Source organism: Chionomys nivalis, chromosome 20 (genome assembly GCF_950005125.1).
Source record: "Chionomys nivalis chromosome 20, mChiNiv1.1, whole genome shotgun sequence".
Classification (NCBI taxonomy): Eukaryota; Metazoa; Chordata; class Mammalia; order Rodentia; family Cricetidae; genus Chionomys; species Chionomys nivalis.
Genome location: NC_080105.1, coordinates 6,331,157 through 6,345,427, shown reverse-complemented (window position 1 = coordinate 6,345,427; position 14,271 = coordinate 6,331,157). Strand labels below are relative to the sequence as shown.

Genomic DNA, 14,271 nt, shown 5'->3' with positions numbered 1-14,271 from the left:
TCTGACTCCAGCACACTGGCTATCTGCAGGCTGACCCCAGATTTCCCTGATTTGGTATACACAGGCAACAGTGTGTGCCTGTTCCCGCTCTCTCCCAATCCCACACACATCCTCTGCAAAAGGATATCTGTCGCCCATGCTTGTCAACTGAGAGGGGCCGGCGGTGCGGGGAGCCGAGTCTGCCGCGCTCACGACACACTCTGTCCACAAGCCCATGGTGTCGTGTGGTCCGACTGGTGTCCAGGCCTGAGGACTGAAACGGTGTCTGGAGAGAAGGGGTGGGGTCAGAAAGGAGAGAGGAGACCCAAACCCAGATTACTGGCTGAGGCCTGAGGTTTCCCCAGCTTTACCCTCAGGGACCCCTGATCTGGGGACACATTCAAATTCTACTCCATAGGCTTCTCTGGCAGACCAAGTTCCAGCTACACCATGGGGCTAGGGTGCAAAAGCTGGCAGGGGTGTCCCAGGAAGGTCAGGAGGCTTGGAGTGCAGCCTGCATGTTCAGGCCAGACAGGGCACTCCAAGCTTTGCCTGGGTGCCAGGGGTAGCTCTCCCCAGCTGGCCAGGTGCAGACAGGCCTCCACCCTCTCTTCCAGGCCTGGCCGGCCTCCTGTCCCCACCTACGTCATCTCTGGAGGGGCCAGCCAAGAGAGGCCCCCAGGGCTTCAAGCCCAGAGCTGCTGTGGGGCCCACCTGGCCCGGCACTTGCTCCCAAGAGGATCAAGGCAGAGCCCAGAACTACTCTGGATTGAGTGGGAGCCCTCTCTCTCAGCCCCTCTCCCACTCCACCCCAGCATCTCAGCCAGGCGCCACTGAGAGCCAAGTACAGGCACCTTCCGGAGCCGCGGCCTGGCTAGCTGGCTAGGGCTGCTTACTCACACCTGGGCTGGCACAAGGCTCCAGGCAAACCTTGGTGTCCCCAAGGCTGCCAGAAGCCTGTCACCATGTTAGGGTGAACTCAGCTGCCTGTGCCAGCCCAGGACATGTCTTATCCCCATGACTGCCTGGCTACCTAGCCCTTCTGTCCCCAGGCATAAAGCAAAAGCCATTCTGATATTCAAATGGGCTTCCTGCTGGCAGTGGCTGGAATGGACTGGCCACTTGTGTGTGTCTGCCTTCAGGGCTGGCTGAGTAGCTGCTGCCAAATCTCTTTGTGACCCAAAGAGACCTTGCTGGTTTAGGATTTTCTATAGCTTTCCCCAAGGAGGGACAGTGAGGCTCAAAGATGAACATGAGCCTCCCCACCAGTCCTGGGGAGGAAGGGGTCAGTCATCTCTCCGAGACATCTGTAAGCCTCAAGAGAAAACCGAGGCAGCTGCTGCCCATCTCTCTAGGCCAGGAATGCCTCCATATATCGGACCCCTCTCAGCTCTTTGCCCCCATTAGCAACCAAAACCCATCCTGCACAGAGGCCACTAGCCCTCTAGACCCCGCCCAGGCTTCCAATCCCTGCCCTCTTCTCCAGGCCCCTCCTAGCCTTTCAGTTCTATCTGGGATCCAGCACTTGGGCATGTGCATGCTTCCAGGCTTAGATCATGAATCTTGGGACACGTTTGGACTCTGCTGCAACAGATCCCAGGTTAGGATATGTGCACATGGCATCTGCCCAAGAAGGACCCCAAGAGTCCCGGGGGACGTTGAGCAGATTCACCCTGGGTAGGGGTGGAGGGTACCTCCCCAGGAGCCACAGCTGTGCGTGTGCACATAAGGGTGAAGGGTGTGCACATAAGGGTGAAGGGTGTGCACATAAGGGTGAAGGGTGTGCACATATGGGTGAAGGGTGTGCACATAAGGGTGAAGGCTGTGCACATAAGGGTGAAGGGTGTGCACATATGGGTGAAGGGTGTGCACATATGGGTGAAGGGTGTGCACATATGGGTGAAGGGTGTGCACATATGGGTGAAGGGTGTGCACATATGGGTGAAGGGTGTGCACATATGGGTGAAGGCCTCACAGGTCGGGGCTGGGCAGGAACAGCCTCAGTCTGGGGCTCAGCACAGACACTGAGCTGTGGTCAGCGTTACCCCTAAAACTCACTGCACTGAAAATGCGAAGAACCAACACCCTGAACTGTCCAGTGGGCAAGCATGGGTCCAGTAGGGTCCCCTGTGCCCTCAGACTGAGAAGTGCACTGTGGTGACCATGCAGGGTTAAGTGAAGGTGCCGGGGAGGAGGAGCTGAAGATAAAATGGAGGTTACCCACCCCAGAAAGCCAGTGACTTCAGTATGCCAAGCTCTGGAACTTCACAGAGTGAGGTTCCCCAGGACCAAGCTAGCAGTCTTAAGCACACCCAGGCACAGACTGACTATCCCAGCAGCCACATGGTAGGGGAGGAGTCATGGATTCTGGAGTCTGCCAGCTCTTGGGGACATAGCTGTTCCCAGACCCTTGGTAGCACTGTTTGATGGCTGGAGGGCCCTGTCTGAACCCCCTCCTCTCACTCCTCCTGCAGACTGGGATCTGGGGAGGAGACACTGGCCCTTATCTACATTATCCTGACAGCAGCCTGCGGCCTGAGGGAGCCTGCAGGGTGTGCGGCTCTGCCAAGAACTGTCTGCAGACAAGTGGGGTCAGGCGGCAGGGGCTTCCTTCTGAGAACTGCAGATCAGTGAGGCGGCTGGAGCCAAGCCTCCAAGGCCCTGAGCTCTTCCCAGGCCTCAAAGCCCGCTGGCAGGTGCAGCAGCTGCTGAGTGCTATGGCTGAGTGCTATGACTAGCCGGGGGAGGGGGTAGGCTGACTCCAGGAGTCCATGGAGCTCAGGGAACCTGGAGCGGCCGCCCCGCCACCTCCAGACTCGGGATGTAAGACAATGGGTGGAAACAGCTCAGCCTGGGGCCACCCAGCTGTCCCTGCAGGCTGTGGCTTGAGCCCAGAAAGCAAAAAATTGAGACAAGAAGACTTGCAATATTACCTAGGAAAGGGGAAATCCTAGGAGGAAAGGGGGCTCACCTGGAAGGAGAAATCCATGCTGCCACTTCCAATCTGGTTCACGTTGGGCAGGGATCCGCCATAGTACTGGCCGCGGCTGGGGCCCAGCTGCAGGTACTGGGACTTCTGCAGTTGAAGCTGGAGAAGCAAAGCCACCAGCTGTCACCATGCAGAGGGAACATGTTCTAAGAGAGCCCCACAGAGTACCCAGATACCCAGAGGGTTCAGGTGGTGGGGTTGAGGGACCCTGTGACAGAGATTCTGAAAGAGGCAGAACCTATTCTAGATGATGCTCCCCGAGTGGGACAATGCACCCCAAAGAAGCTTCTGACCATGAACTTGTGGAGCTAGCTGCCTGGCTCACTTTACTGAGAGACCTGGGAAAGCCTGGCCAGAAACCACAGACATGCTGGCCGCTGGGAAGCCTGTTTCAATGGTGGAAAACTGTCTACCAATATAACACGTGGGGGCTGTCTGTCTGACCCTCTAGCCCTAGTCTGAGCACTGGGGATCCTACCTAAGCCCTCCAGCTCCTTGGGACCCTGAGGAAGCAGGTACAGTCACATATCTCAGTAGCATGCCTGCTAGTCTCCAGCCCTGCTTAGGAGTGCGGACTGTAGGGAAAGGGGCATGGCCCATTTCCGGTGTCTGGACGTAGTGGCCAGGGAGAGTGCTGTCTGCTCTGGCTGGGCTGTGGTTGCTAGGGTCCTGCACTGTGTACACAACAGGGCTGCCTCTCAGTTTCTCTCACAAACAACTGGCGGCCCAACTTCCCGCCCCTCTCCCACGCCAGCCCTGCTTCCTGGGGAGGCCTTGGACACTGGAGGAGGAAGCAAGACTCCAACTGGCTGCATGCCAGGTCAAGCACCTCACCCAGGTAAACAGCTGTTTCCTGTGTGCCTCAGTGGAGGACAGAGGAAGATGAATGGGCCTGGATCTTGGGTGCCTCTGCTGGGTCTGTACTGGGAGGTTCCTGTGTTCTCAGTGGATGCCAGCTGGTCCCACCCACAGCTCCCCACTGAGTTGCTCCCTGCAGCTATGAAATATGGAAAAGGGCAGGCAAGATGGCTCAACAAGAAAAAGTGTTTGCGGCTAAGCTTAAGGACCCGAGTTCAATCCTTGAACCCCAGGGAGACCTGACTCCTACAGGTTGTCAGTTTGTCCGCTGATCTCCACCCACACAAGTGAGTGTAATTAAAAATGAAACAAAGCTGAACAGTGGTGGCGCACGTCTTTAATCCCAGCACTCAGGAGGCAGAGGCAGGCGGATCTCTGTGAGTTTGAGACCAGCCTGGTCTACAGAGTGAGTTCCAGGACAGGCTCCAAAGCTACAGAGAAACCCTGTCTCAAACACACACACACACCAAAAGAACAAAAAACAAAAACAAAACAAAAAAAATTGAAACAAGTGAGAATAGGAGTGCTTCTCAGGGCGAAGCCAGTGTAGCTCTTAGCGCCCATCTTGTCCAGGGTGGGGTCACACTTCTTAGGTCCTCACCTGTCTGAGCCTCAGTTTCCCACCTCCTAGTGTGAGTGCCACAGATGGGTCAGTCCTGTGGTGACAGAAATGCACGGAACAGTACATGTGTCCACATGTGGTTCTCCATGGATGGACAGAGCCATAGGCTTTGGAGACCGGGCGCCAGGGCAGGGCACATCAGGCCATTGTATTTACAGCTATGTCTGACAACACAGGAGGCCTGGTATTTGGGGATGAACCTCAGAACTGGGTCTGACCAGAATGATCCTCGGGGGTTTCAGTCCACTCTGCAGAAGCTTTGCTCTCCTGTAAGATGTCTGAGCCCACCCACCTAGCTCAGCAAGGCCTTGCAGCAGCTGCTCTATCTTGGCTGCTGTGGTGCGGACCCCACCTCCCCTGGTGCCGTTAAGGCCTATCTTTGGTGACAAACAGAATTCGCACAAGACACCTGGAGGCCTTCAGGACGTCCTCCCTGACAGGGTACCATTGCAGTAGGGTATGGGGCGCACATTTGTCGTTCCAGCACTGAAGAGGCTGAGGCAGGAAGAGCAGGAGGTCAAGACCAGTATCTTAAGTGTTTTTATTGCTGCAAGGAAAAAGCATGACCAAAAGCAAGTTGGGGAAGAATGGGATTATTGGCTTATGATTCATCATCAGAAGAATTTAGGACAAGAGCTCACACAGGGCAGCAACTCCAGGCAGGAGCTGATGCAGAGGCCATAGAGGATGCTGCTTACTGGTTTGTTCTCCAAGTCTTGCTCAGCCTGCTTTCTTATAGAACCCAGGACCACCACGTGCCCAGGGATAGTCCCACCCACAATGGACTGGGCCCTCCCCAAGAATCACTAATTAAGAAAATACCCACAGGCTTGCCTACAGCTTAGTCTCTCTCTCTCTCTCTCTCTCTCTCTCTCTCTCTCTCTCTCTCTCTCTCTCTCTCTCTGGTTTTTCGAGACTGGATTTCTCTGTAGCTTTGGAGCCTGTCCTGGAACTCACTCTGTAGACCAGGCTGGCCTCGAACTCACAGAGATCCGCCTGCCTCTGCCTCTGCCTCCGAGTGCTGCAGCTTAGTCTTAAGAAAGCATTTTATCAGACGGGGCTTCTGACTCCAGAAGACTCCAGCTTGTGTCAGAACCGCCAGTCTCAACATGAGACCTAACAGTTATCTCACGCAGAGAACTTTAAGATGACCCAATAAAGCAGCAGAAGATTTCTCTGTTAGTTTAACGTCCAGGGGAAAAGCTGTAATGTGAATGTAAACGGTGGGTGAAGGCCGAAGCCTCTCCCTGACGATGGGAAGCCCCCACAGCTCCCTCTCACGGCAACAGCAGCGGAGCCAAGAAAAACCTCACCAGCCTGACAGTAACGTCCTGAGCCACCTAAGAGCTGGAGAATGACCACATGGGCCTGTCATGCAACAAAGAACTCAAAACCCAGGTGTCGTGAGAGCCTGGCGATGGTGTGGTGGCTTTGACTGTTCATCCACTGCTACCATGACAGTCATTATTAAGTCCCAGTCTGCAAAGGATGAGCCGTGTGAGCTGGAGCGCCTGACAGCTAACCACACAGGCTCTGAACTCCCAGAATGCACTTCTGGTGGAAGGAATTTTTGCAAGATTTTTATGTTGAAGACAAGAACTCAAATATAGTCAGAAGTGGAGCCTGGATTTAGTTGATGGAGATGGGTCTTGTATTAATCTGTTGCTTTCATTGGTTAAGTAATAAAGAAACTGCCTTGGCCCCTTTAATAGGACAGAAAATTAGGTAGGCGGAGTAAACAGAAGAGAATGCTGGGAGAAAGAAGCCGAGTCAAGGAGTCGCCATGATTCTCCCACTCCAGACAGACGCAGGTTAAGATCTTTCCTGGTAAGCCAGCTCGTGGTACTACACAGAATATTAGAAATGGGTTAGATCAATATGTAAGAGCTAGCCAATAAGAGGCCGGAACTAATGGGCCAGGCAGTATTTAAAAGAATACAGTTTCCGTGTAATTATTTCGGGGCATAAGCTAGCCATGCGGGCGGCTGGGTGCTAGGAACGCAGCCCTACCACTTTTATTACAACATTTAGTTTCCATCAGTCATTGGCTATGGAGACCTGTTTAAAAAAACAAAAGAGGGCTGGAGCAGCAATGCCAGCAGGATGGCTTGGCAGGTTTGGGCAGCTCAGTACCAAGTCTGACCAAGTCTAATGACCTGAGTTTGATCCCCACAATCCACATGGTGAAGGAAAGAGCCAACTCCCATAAGTTGCCCTCTGACCCCCACATGTGTCATGGCTCATTTTCACACACATGTGAAGATATAATAGAAAGATAGATAGATAGATAGATAGATAGATAGATAGATAGATAGATAGATAGATAGACTGTAGACATAGTTTTTGGTTTTTTGAGAGAGCGTTTCTCTGTGTCCTGGAACTGGCTCTGTATAGAAGGCTGGCCTCGAACTCACAAATCGGCCCGCTTCTGCCTCCCTAGTATGGAGTTTAAAGGTGTGCACTACCACCACCCTAACTTGTTATTAAGGTATATCATCACGGACCTGGGCTTTAAGGTCACTGGTCATCAGTTTGACCTCTGAGGAAGCTGGACAGCTGGACTCTGAAGTCAGCCACACTGGTGGCCACTCAGTCCTCAGGACTGACCTTCAACAAGAACCCAGATGCCCAGGCAGTATGGCTGTGCTGGCACACACTGGTGTGGGCAGGATGAGCATGCTCACGTGGTGTCATAGGGATGGAACAACCGAACGGCCTGCCCCATGTCTCCTGGGCCACCTACCCTGCACCCTTGGCCGAAATAAACTATAACTGTAAGTCAGAGAGCTTCCAGAGAATTCTGAGTCTTTCTAATACACTGTTGGACAGAGGGTGACCCTGGGGTGATGAGATCCTGACCTGTACCCCGTAAGCCCCTCCTACAGCCAAACCACACTCTGTGCTATCACACTGCTTCCTGAGGACACAGAACTGGTCTACAGAGACGTGCCAACCTGGTATCTGCTGACGAGCATGTGATAGGAAGAATAAATGAGCGCGAGGCACGAGTCCGCCACTCTGTTGGGCTGCTCACACAGGACAGCCCATCGGTCCCTCTGAAGCCAAACTGCACATAAAGCAGTGGTTTTCAACCTGTGGGTGACAACCCTTTGGGGGGTCAAACGACCCTTTCAGAAGGGGCACACACCAGACACCCTGCATATCAAATATTTACCTTAAGATTCATAGCAGCAGAAAAATTACAGTTATGAAGTAACAGTGATACTGTCACTTATGGCTGGGGGTCACCACAACATGAGGAACTGTATTAAAGGTCATGGCACTGGCACGGTTGAGAACCACTTGTCCCTGATCCCCAGGCCAAGCTGGCCACTTTGACCTAAGCAGGAACATGTGGACACTGGCCCCTGAGGGACCGTCCAGGAGATACAGTGGCCCCCCCCTCCGACCCTGACAGCTCAGGGCTCAGGCCTGTTGGACGCCTCCCCTTTCCACCCCCAGCTGCCAGCAGGGGTCACACTGCAGCATCCCTGCTCAAGTCTGTGGGCCAAGCCCAGGGCCAGGTCTACAAACAGTCCTCTCTAAAATTCTGAGTATGCGAAACCAGACTGTGAGCAGGGCTGCAGTGGGGTCTCACTTCCTGCTAGCTGCAGTCCTGGACCCTTCCGGAATGCCAGCCCTTGCCCATGCTGACCACGAGAGTCAAAGCGGCAGCTGCCCCTGACAGACTTCTCACTGCTGTTTTGGGATTAGGGGCAGGCAGAGGAACAGCCTGTCTCACACTGTGGCCATGCTGGGCATGACTCCACAGACAAGGCATCTGGAGGGGTGGCAGCTACAGGGCACCTGTGGTTGCTCCCAGTGCCTCTCCACCTAGGGCAAATCCCAGGTGAACATGGAATGACCAGGTTAGAATTCTAGAGCTGTCCGACTGCCACAAGCTGGAAGTTCCTTCCTGCCTTGTCCATCCGCTACACTCCAGGCAGCCCAGGACTCGGGCGCACAGCTCCAGTTCTAGATCCCCCACGCTGTGGCCTTCTTTCTATGTCTCCACCTCAGGCCATGGCTGCCTCTCCCACACAGCACAGCCCTTGGTATCTGTGGGTCCCACACTCAAAAGGCCCCAGACAAAAAGATCACTGTATCTTTCCAAGATGCCCACAGAGTCCCGTGATTCCCTAAACGCCACTGTGACAATTCCCACAGTTCAGAGGAGTCAGGTGTTCCAACTCCTGTAGAGAAATTTCCAGAAGGCTTGGCAGAGTCTGCAATACTACCTCATGTCAGAGAGTGACCTGAGGACTCCTGGAATTTTGTGTCCACAAAACCCTGGCACCCAAACCCCAGATACCAAGGGGTGATGAAGTGGCCCTGGATTTGACTCTCACCTTAACTGAGAGTGAGTTCGCCTTGAGACTTTTTTCTTTTCTCCCTCCCTCCGTCCCTCCCTCCGTCCCTCCCTCTCTTTCTTTTTGAGACAGGATTTCTCCGTGTAGCTTTGGAGCCTGTCCCAGAACTCACTCTGTAGACCAGGCTGGTCTTGAACTCAGAGAGCCACCTGTTTCTGCTCCCAAGTGCTTGGATCAAAGGCGTGTGGCAGCCACCATGTGGCTCACCTTGAGACTGTTTAAAAAATAGTGTATTTTTTGCCGGGTGGTCGTGGTGCACGCCTTTAATCCCAGCACTCAAGGCCAGCCTGGTCTACATAACAAGTTCTAGGACAGCCAAGGCTACACATAGAAGCCCTGTCAACAAAACCAAATCCATGTATTTCATGTTTAATTACATGCACTGTGCACATGTTCACAGATACCAGAAGTGGACACTGGAGTCCCTGGAGCCTGAGGAACCTGGGTTCTCTGCAAGAACGGTACTCACACTCCTAACTTCTGAGCCATCTCTCTGGCCCCAGGAGGGTGGCTCAGTGGAGGTCCCTCTGCTGGCCTCTCCTGTGGGGTGGGCTGACAGGGCATCATAGAAAACTCACCCCTGGCCGTGTGTGACGCCACTATGAGTCTCTCCTGGGAATGGGAAAAGATCTGGCATTTTCCCTGGAAGACCTGTGCAACTCCCAAACCCACTAGCCCCTCCCAGCCTCACTGGGATTGGCCTTGGGCAGGCCATGATGGCCTGTAGTTGCCATGGCAACCAGCTGGCCTTGTAAAGAGATTAATTGGAGCAGGCTGACACCGGGGCTCTGTCCTACGCAGGGACTATGGTGAGGAGGAGCAGAAAGCAGAGGAGGGGGATATAAGCTCGGTGTGTGCCTTAGTTTCCCCCTTGTTTGTCTGACCTGCTCTCCCAACTCCACAGCCCCTCTACCAGATAAGCCAGTTGCAGCTGCCTCAGGGCCTTTGCATGGATACAGCAGGGGGATCAGACACTGCCTAGAATCCCACGGGGTTCTCCCTTCTTCAGTTCACTCTGAACTTCCTGCCCTGGGTCTGTCTCTTGACATACTGTCACCTCCGTGGTGACAGGAGAGGAGCCTGGAAGAGGAGTTCGGAAATGTCACAAACAGCTAGTAAAATGCTCACAGCACTGACCAGAGAGAGCAGCTCCAGGGCCTCCCCCCGGGGCAGGGGGGGCACGGCTTCTCCTGTGCCTGGACAAGGCAGCTGCCCTCCACTCATAGCTGACATGGGGAAGAGGCCTTCCCAGGGCTGAGGTGGTATGCACCCCAGGAGAGGCTGACAGCAAGCACACAAAGGCCCAGATGTTCACACTCAAGCTCTATAGCTTTGGAGCAGTCACAGAAGGCGGCCAAGGGCAGGGGACCCTGGAATGGGGCCACCTTCCCAGTGCTCTCTAGAGGGAGAACTGGCACCTCTGGATTCTGAAAGTGTCCCAGGAGGCAGCAAGCTCAGGGAAGGCCTCAAGCTACTGAAGTTCAGGAGGGGCTGGTACCAAGGCTCTGGGGTAGGGGCCTTGGTCAGCAACAGCCACCATGAAGGGGACAGAAGCCACACAGTGTCACTCTCAGCACTGACAGAGACTGGGGCTCCTCCCTCCCACACAGGACACCTTGACACCTCCCCTGCCCATGCTGCCCCAGCCCTGTCAACCACCCACATCCCCACATCCCCAGAAGGAGCCATCTGCTCCCCGCAGCTAAGTCCTCAGATTCACGGTTGCGCCATCACAGCTTCACCCCAATCCTGGTGGAGCAGAACCAGCCCCCGGGCAATGTGCTCAGGCTGAGGACTGACTAGCTGCAAACAGCTCGCTACCAGTGGGAAGGGAGAGTGGCAGGGCCCCAAGGAGGATGAGGACAAGAGCTATAAGCTCTCACAAAATCCACTCCCCAAGTTCCAGCAACAAGAATGTGGGACAGCTGCCCCTCCGTGCTCACACGAGCTGGGTGAGTGCTCTACCTCTGAGCTGCACTCCAGCCTCCCACAAGTTCTGCTCCCTTGAGGGTCTAAAGGAAAGTATTCTGGACCCCAAATACCAGTACGTATTCTTATTTGTCCCACGTATGCACAGTTTAGTGACCCAGACCACTAGAGGCTTAACTGTGGCTGTGATGGAAGACTGGGGGTGTGCGAAGGGCTCTGGGATGGCTGATCCTGGGGGGGCACTGTGTCCCTTCCCACCCTGGCAGCCCCGACTCTGCTCACCATCTTTCTAGATGTTCTGGACATGTACCCCCAGCTATGCAAAATGTGGCCTTTCATGTCTGGCTTCTGTCATGTCCTGTCTGTCTGAGATGCATCCGGCCCACTGCATGCCCCAGGATGGGCACACCACATTACTGTTTATTTATTCCTCAGATGATTGACACTTGGCATATTTTTCCATCTTTCAGCGGTTGGCAATAATTGGTGAACACAAATGTGCAACGGAGCCCTGGCCTGCAAGTCTCAGTGTCCACCTGGGAGGGGCCGTGGTGTTGCTGGCAGTTCTCGGCGCACTGGCTGTGGCGTCTTCCCCGACAGCTGCGAGTACCACACTCCCACAGGGCTCCAAGCTTCCAGCCTCACCTCCTCCCCAACACTTGTTCCTTTTTGGGTCTCTTTGTTTTTGCAATGCTGGGTGGGGGTGGAACCCAAGACTAGAAGCACACTATGTGAGTGGTGCTCTGCCCTGACAGAATCTCAAACTCAGAGCAATCCTCCTGCTGCAGAGTCTCGAACACTGGGGTTATATGTGTTGCATAAAGTTGACTATGGTCAACTTTAATTTTATGATTTCATTTTAAAAAAATTAAAAATCACGTGTGTGTGGGTTGGTGCACATATACACAGGAGCCCTCGGGCGGAGGTTCCAGATCCCCTGAGCTGCCTAAAATGGGTGCTGGGACTCTCTAGTCCCCCAAAGGGTCTCATGTAGCCCTGGCTGGCTCTGAGTCCCTACTGCAGTTTCTGGTGCTGATGTGTGTGCTTTTGACTTCAAAGGAATCAAAGGTTCCAACTCTTGCATTTGGACTCTTCTCAAAAAATTTTTTACTTTTTTTTTTTTTTTGAGACAGGGTCTCACTGTGTAGTTCGGGTTGTCTGTGAACTCAGAGCTCCGCCTGTCTCTGCCTTCCAAGCATTGGGATTAAAGGTGTGCACCACCATGCCTGGCACACTTGGGTTCATGTCTGTCCCCTACTGTGATGTTGCCAGGGTCCTGTTGGGTCACTAGGCTGACCAGGCACACTGAGGGCACTGTGCCCATAGGAGGGGATGAATGGAGGACACAGGCATGTAGATTCCAGGCTGAGTCACCTCAGCCCCGGGTGGGCCTCCAGCCTCCCCATCTCTGCAGCCCACTGTAAACAGACTCAGTACACAAGCACGGTGGGGCCTCGGAATGCCTTTAATCAGGCTTCACAGCAGCTGCCAAATTTCCAGACCCGGCAATGAGCGGGTCTGTGGCGGGCGGCGCCGGCTGTTTCTCTAGACAGCGGTGGAGGTTAGACATAGGCACTTGGGCCCAGAGCTGGGACAGGTCCCTTGGGGTCTGTACAGCACAGCTGGTTCTGTGGGGCCCTCCTCCCTCTATGGGGTACCCAGCCCTCTCTTTTGGCCTAGAGCCCACTTCTGAGTGAGGCCTCACAAAGGGAAGAGACACTGCTGGGTCCCCAGTTTACAAGTGGGGAAACTGAGGTTAGAAGGGGGCTCTGTTATAAATCAGACTGTCTCGTGGGCCAAGGGGGGTTTCTCTTGCCACCATTTTGGTCTGGGGCTCTCCATGAAAAGTCTACTAACAATTGTACTGGAGCTAGGCATGGAGGCACACACCTTTAATCCTAACACTCTGGGTGCAGAGGCAGGCGGATCTGAGTTCCAGGTCAGCTTGGTCTCCACAGTGAGATCCAGGATAGTCAGGACTATAAAGAGACCCTTGTCTCAAAAGACCAAAAACCACCCCAGAATGAAACCAGAAAACTCGCTGTATTAGAGGCTGGACGTGGGGCTCAGTAGCGGGGAGCTCGGCGGGCAGAGCACTTGCCCAGCATGCACAAGCCCTGAGCTCCACTCCTGGTACAATACAAACCAGATGTGGTGGCACAAGCTTGTAACTCAGGAGATGGAGGCAGAAAGATCAGGAGTTTGAGGTCATCCTGGGCTATGTTAAACACTGTCATAATGAAAACCTGAGAAGCCTGGAATAGCCACATACCTCAGTTTTTAGGGATGCAGCACCTCAGCCTGCCAAGATCAGGCAGGGCCTTGGGGTGCCAGGGTTCTTCTGTGGAAACCCACAGCAGTGTGGGTCTGCAGGGGTCTCTTGGTCTGGGCTCTGATGTGACCTGAGGTGTATGGCTGACCAGCTGCCACCTCCTTCCCAGGTGACTTGGCTGGGACATGCCAGGCTGGTAACTATGAAAGCTTTCTGGGTTGAGTCAATAAGATGATCACACAGGGTTTAAGTCTAGGTACCCCAGGACAAATGGCCTGTACTATATAAAACTATGCCTTACCAAGAAAGTCCCACCCACCCAACCTCCAAAGGCAGCTAGCTGCATTAAAATCTGGAGTCTCTGCAGTCGGTTAAAAATCTGAAAAATGAGGCCTGGACTTAAGGAGAGGGATGTGGCCAGAAGCCAAGGGATGGCAGGATGACCCGAGCAAAAGGAAGCCACACGCAAGGGTAGAAAGAGAACTGAGCCCTACTCTGCCCTCCCAAGCCCACACACCCATGATGTTGAACCTCACCTGACAACGATGTGGGGCTCTGCAAAGGCTCAGAGTGAGTCTGGACCACAGGCGGTAGAGAACTCTCCAAGTGGGTCTTGGGAAATGACAGGAGATCATGGGACTGACACACTAAGCACAGAGCTAACTGAGCACAGGCCGACTGAGTGAGGAGGTAGACAGTCATAAGAAGGCAGATCAAGGGGACCCCTGCAGGACGCACAAGGAAGATGGTGGGCAGAGAGGAGCAAGAACAGAGGAGAAGGAGGGACATGGTACCAGGGCCTCGCCAGGCTAGCTCCCATGGTGGTCAGCAGAGAGGTACCAGGATGGTGGTGCTACAGCTCAGACCATGACAGTTACGAGAGGGGTGGCAAGGGCCTGGAAGTCAAACACAGCAAATTTTCTAGTCTGTGTGATGTGGGAGGTCCTTCTGTCTGTGTGTTGCTTTATTGGTCAATGAATAAAGAACTGCTTTGAGCCTATGGCAGGGAAGAACAGAACTAGGCCAGGAAAGCTAGGCTGTATGCTGGGAGGAAGAAGGGTGGAGTCAGAGAGACACCATGGAGCCACCACCAGAGTCAGACATGCCGAAACTTTGGCGGTAAGCCACTGCCACGTGGCGATACACAGATTAATGGAGATGGGTTAAATTAATATGTAAGAATTAGCCAATAAGAAGCTAGAGCTAATGGGCCAAGCAGTGATTAATACAGTTTCTGTGTGATTATTTCGGG

General features: G+C 53.9%; 1 protein-coding gene across 3 annotated transcripts in view; it reads right to left on the bottom strand.

The window, feature by feature from the left end:
• Crtc1 (CREB regulated transcription coactivator 1) overlaps positions 1-14,271 on the bottom strand; it is a 57,036-nt gene that overhangs the window by 24,592 nt on the left and 18,173 nt on the right. For 2 of the 3 annotated variants that reach the window (XM_057752195.1, XM_057752197.1), the window contains exons 2-3: positions 2,951-3,067; positions 128-265 (exon numbers count right to left, since the gene is read on the bottom strand). In XM_057752195.1, coding sequence (XP_057608178.1) covers positions 128-265; positions 2,951-3,067 — 255 coding nt within the window. Of the gene's footprint in view, positions 1-127; positions 266-2,950; positions 3,068-14,271 lie in introns of those variants that run through there. The other variant, XM_057752198.1, reaches the window with a different exon arrangement.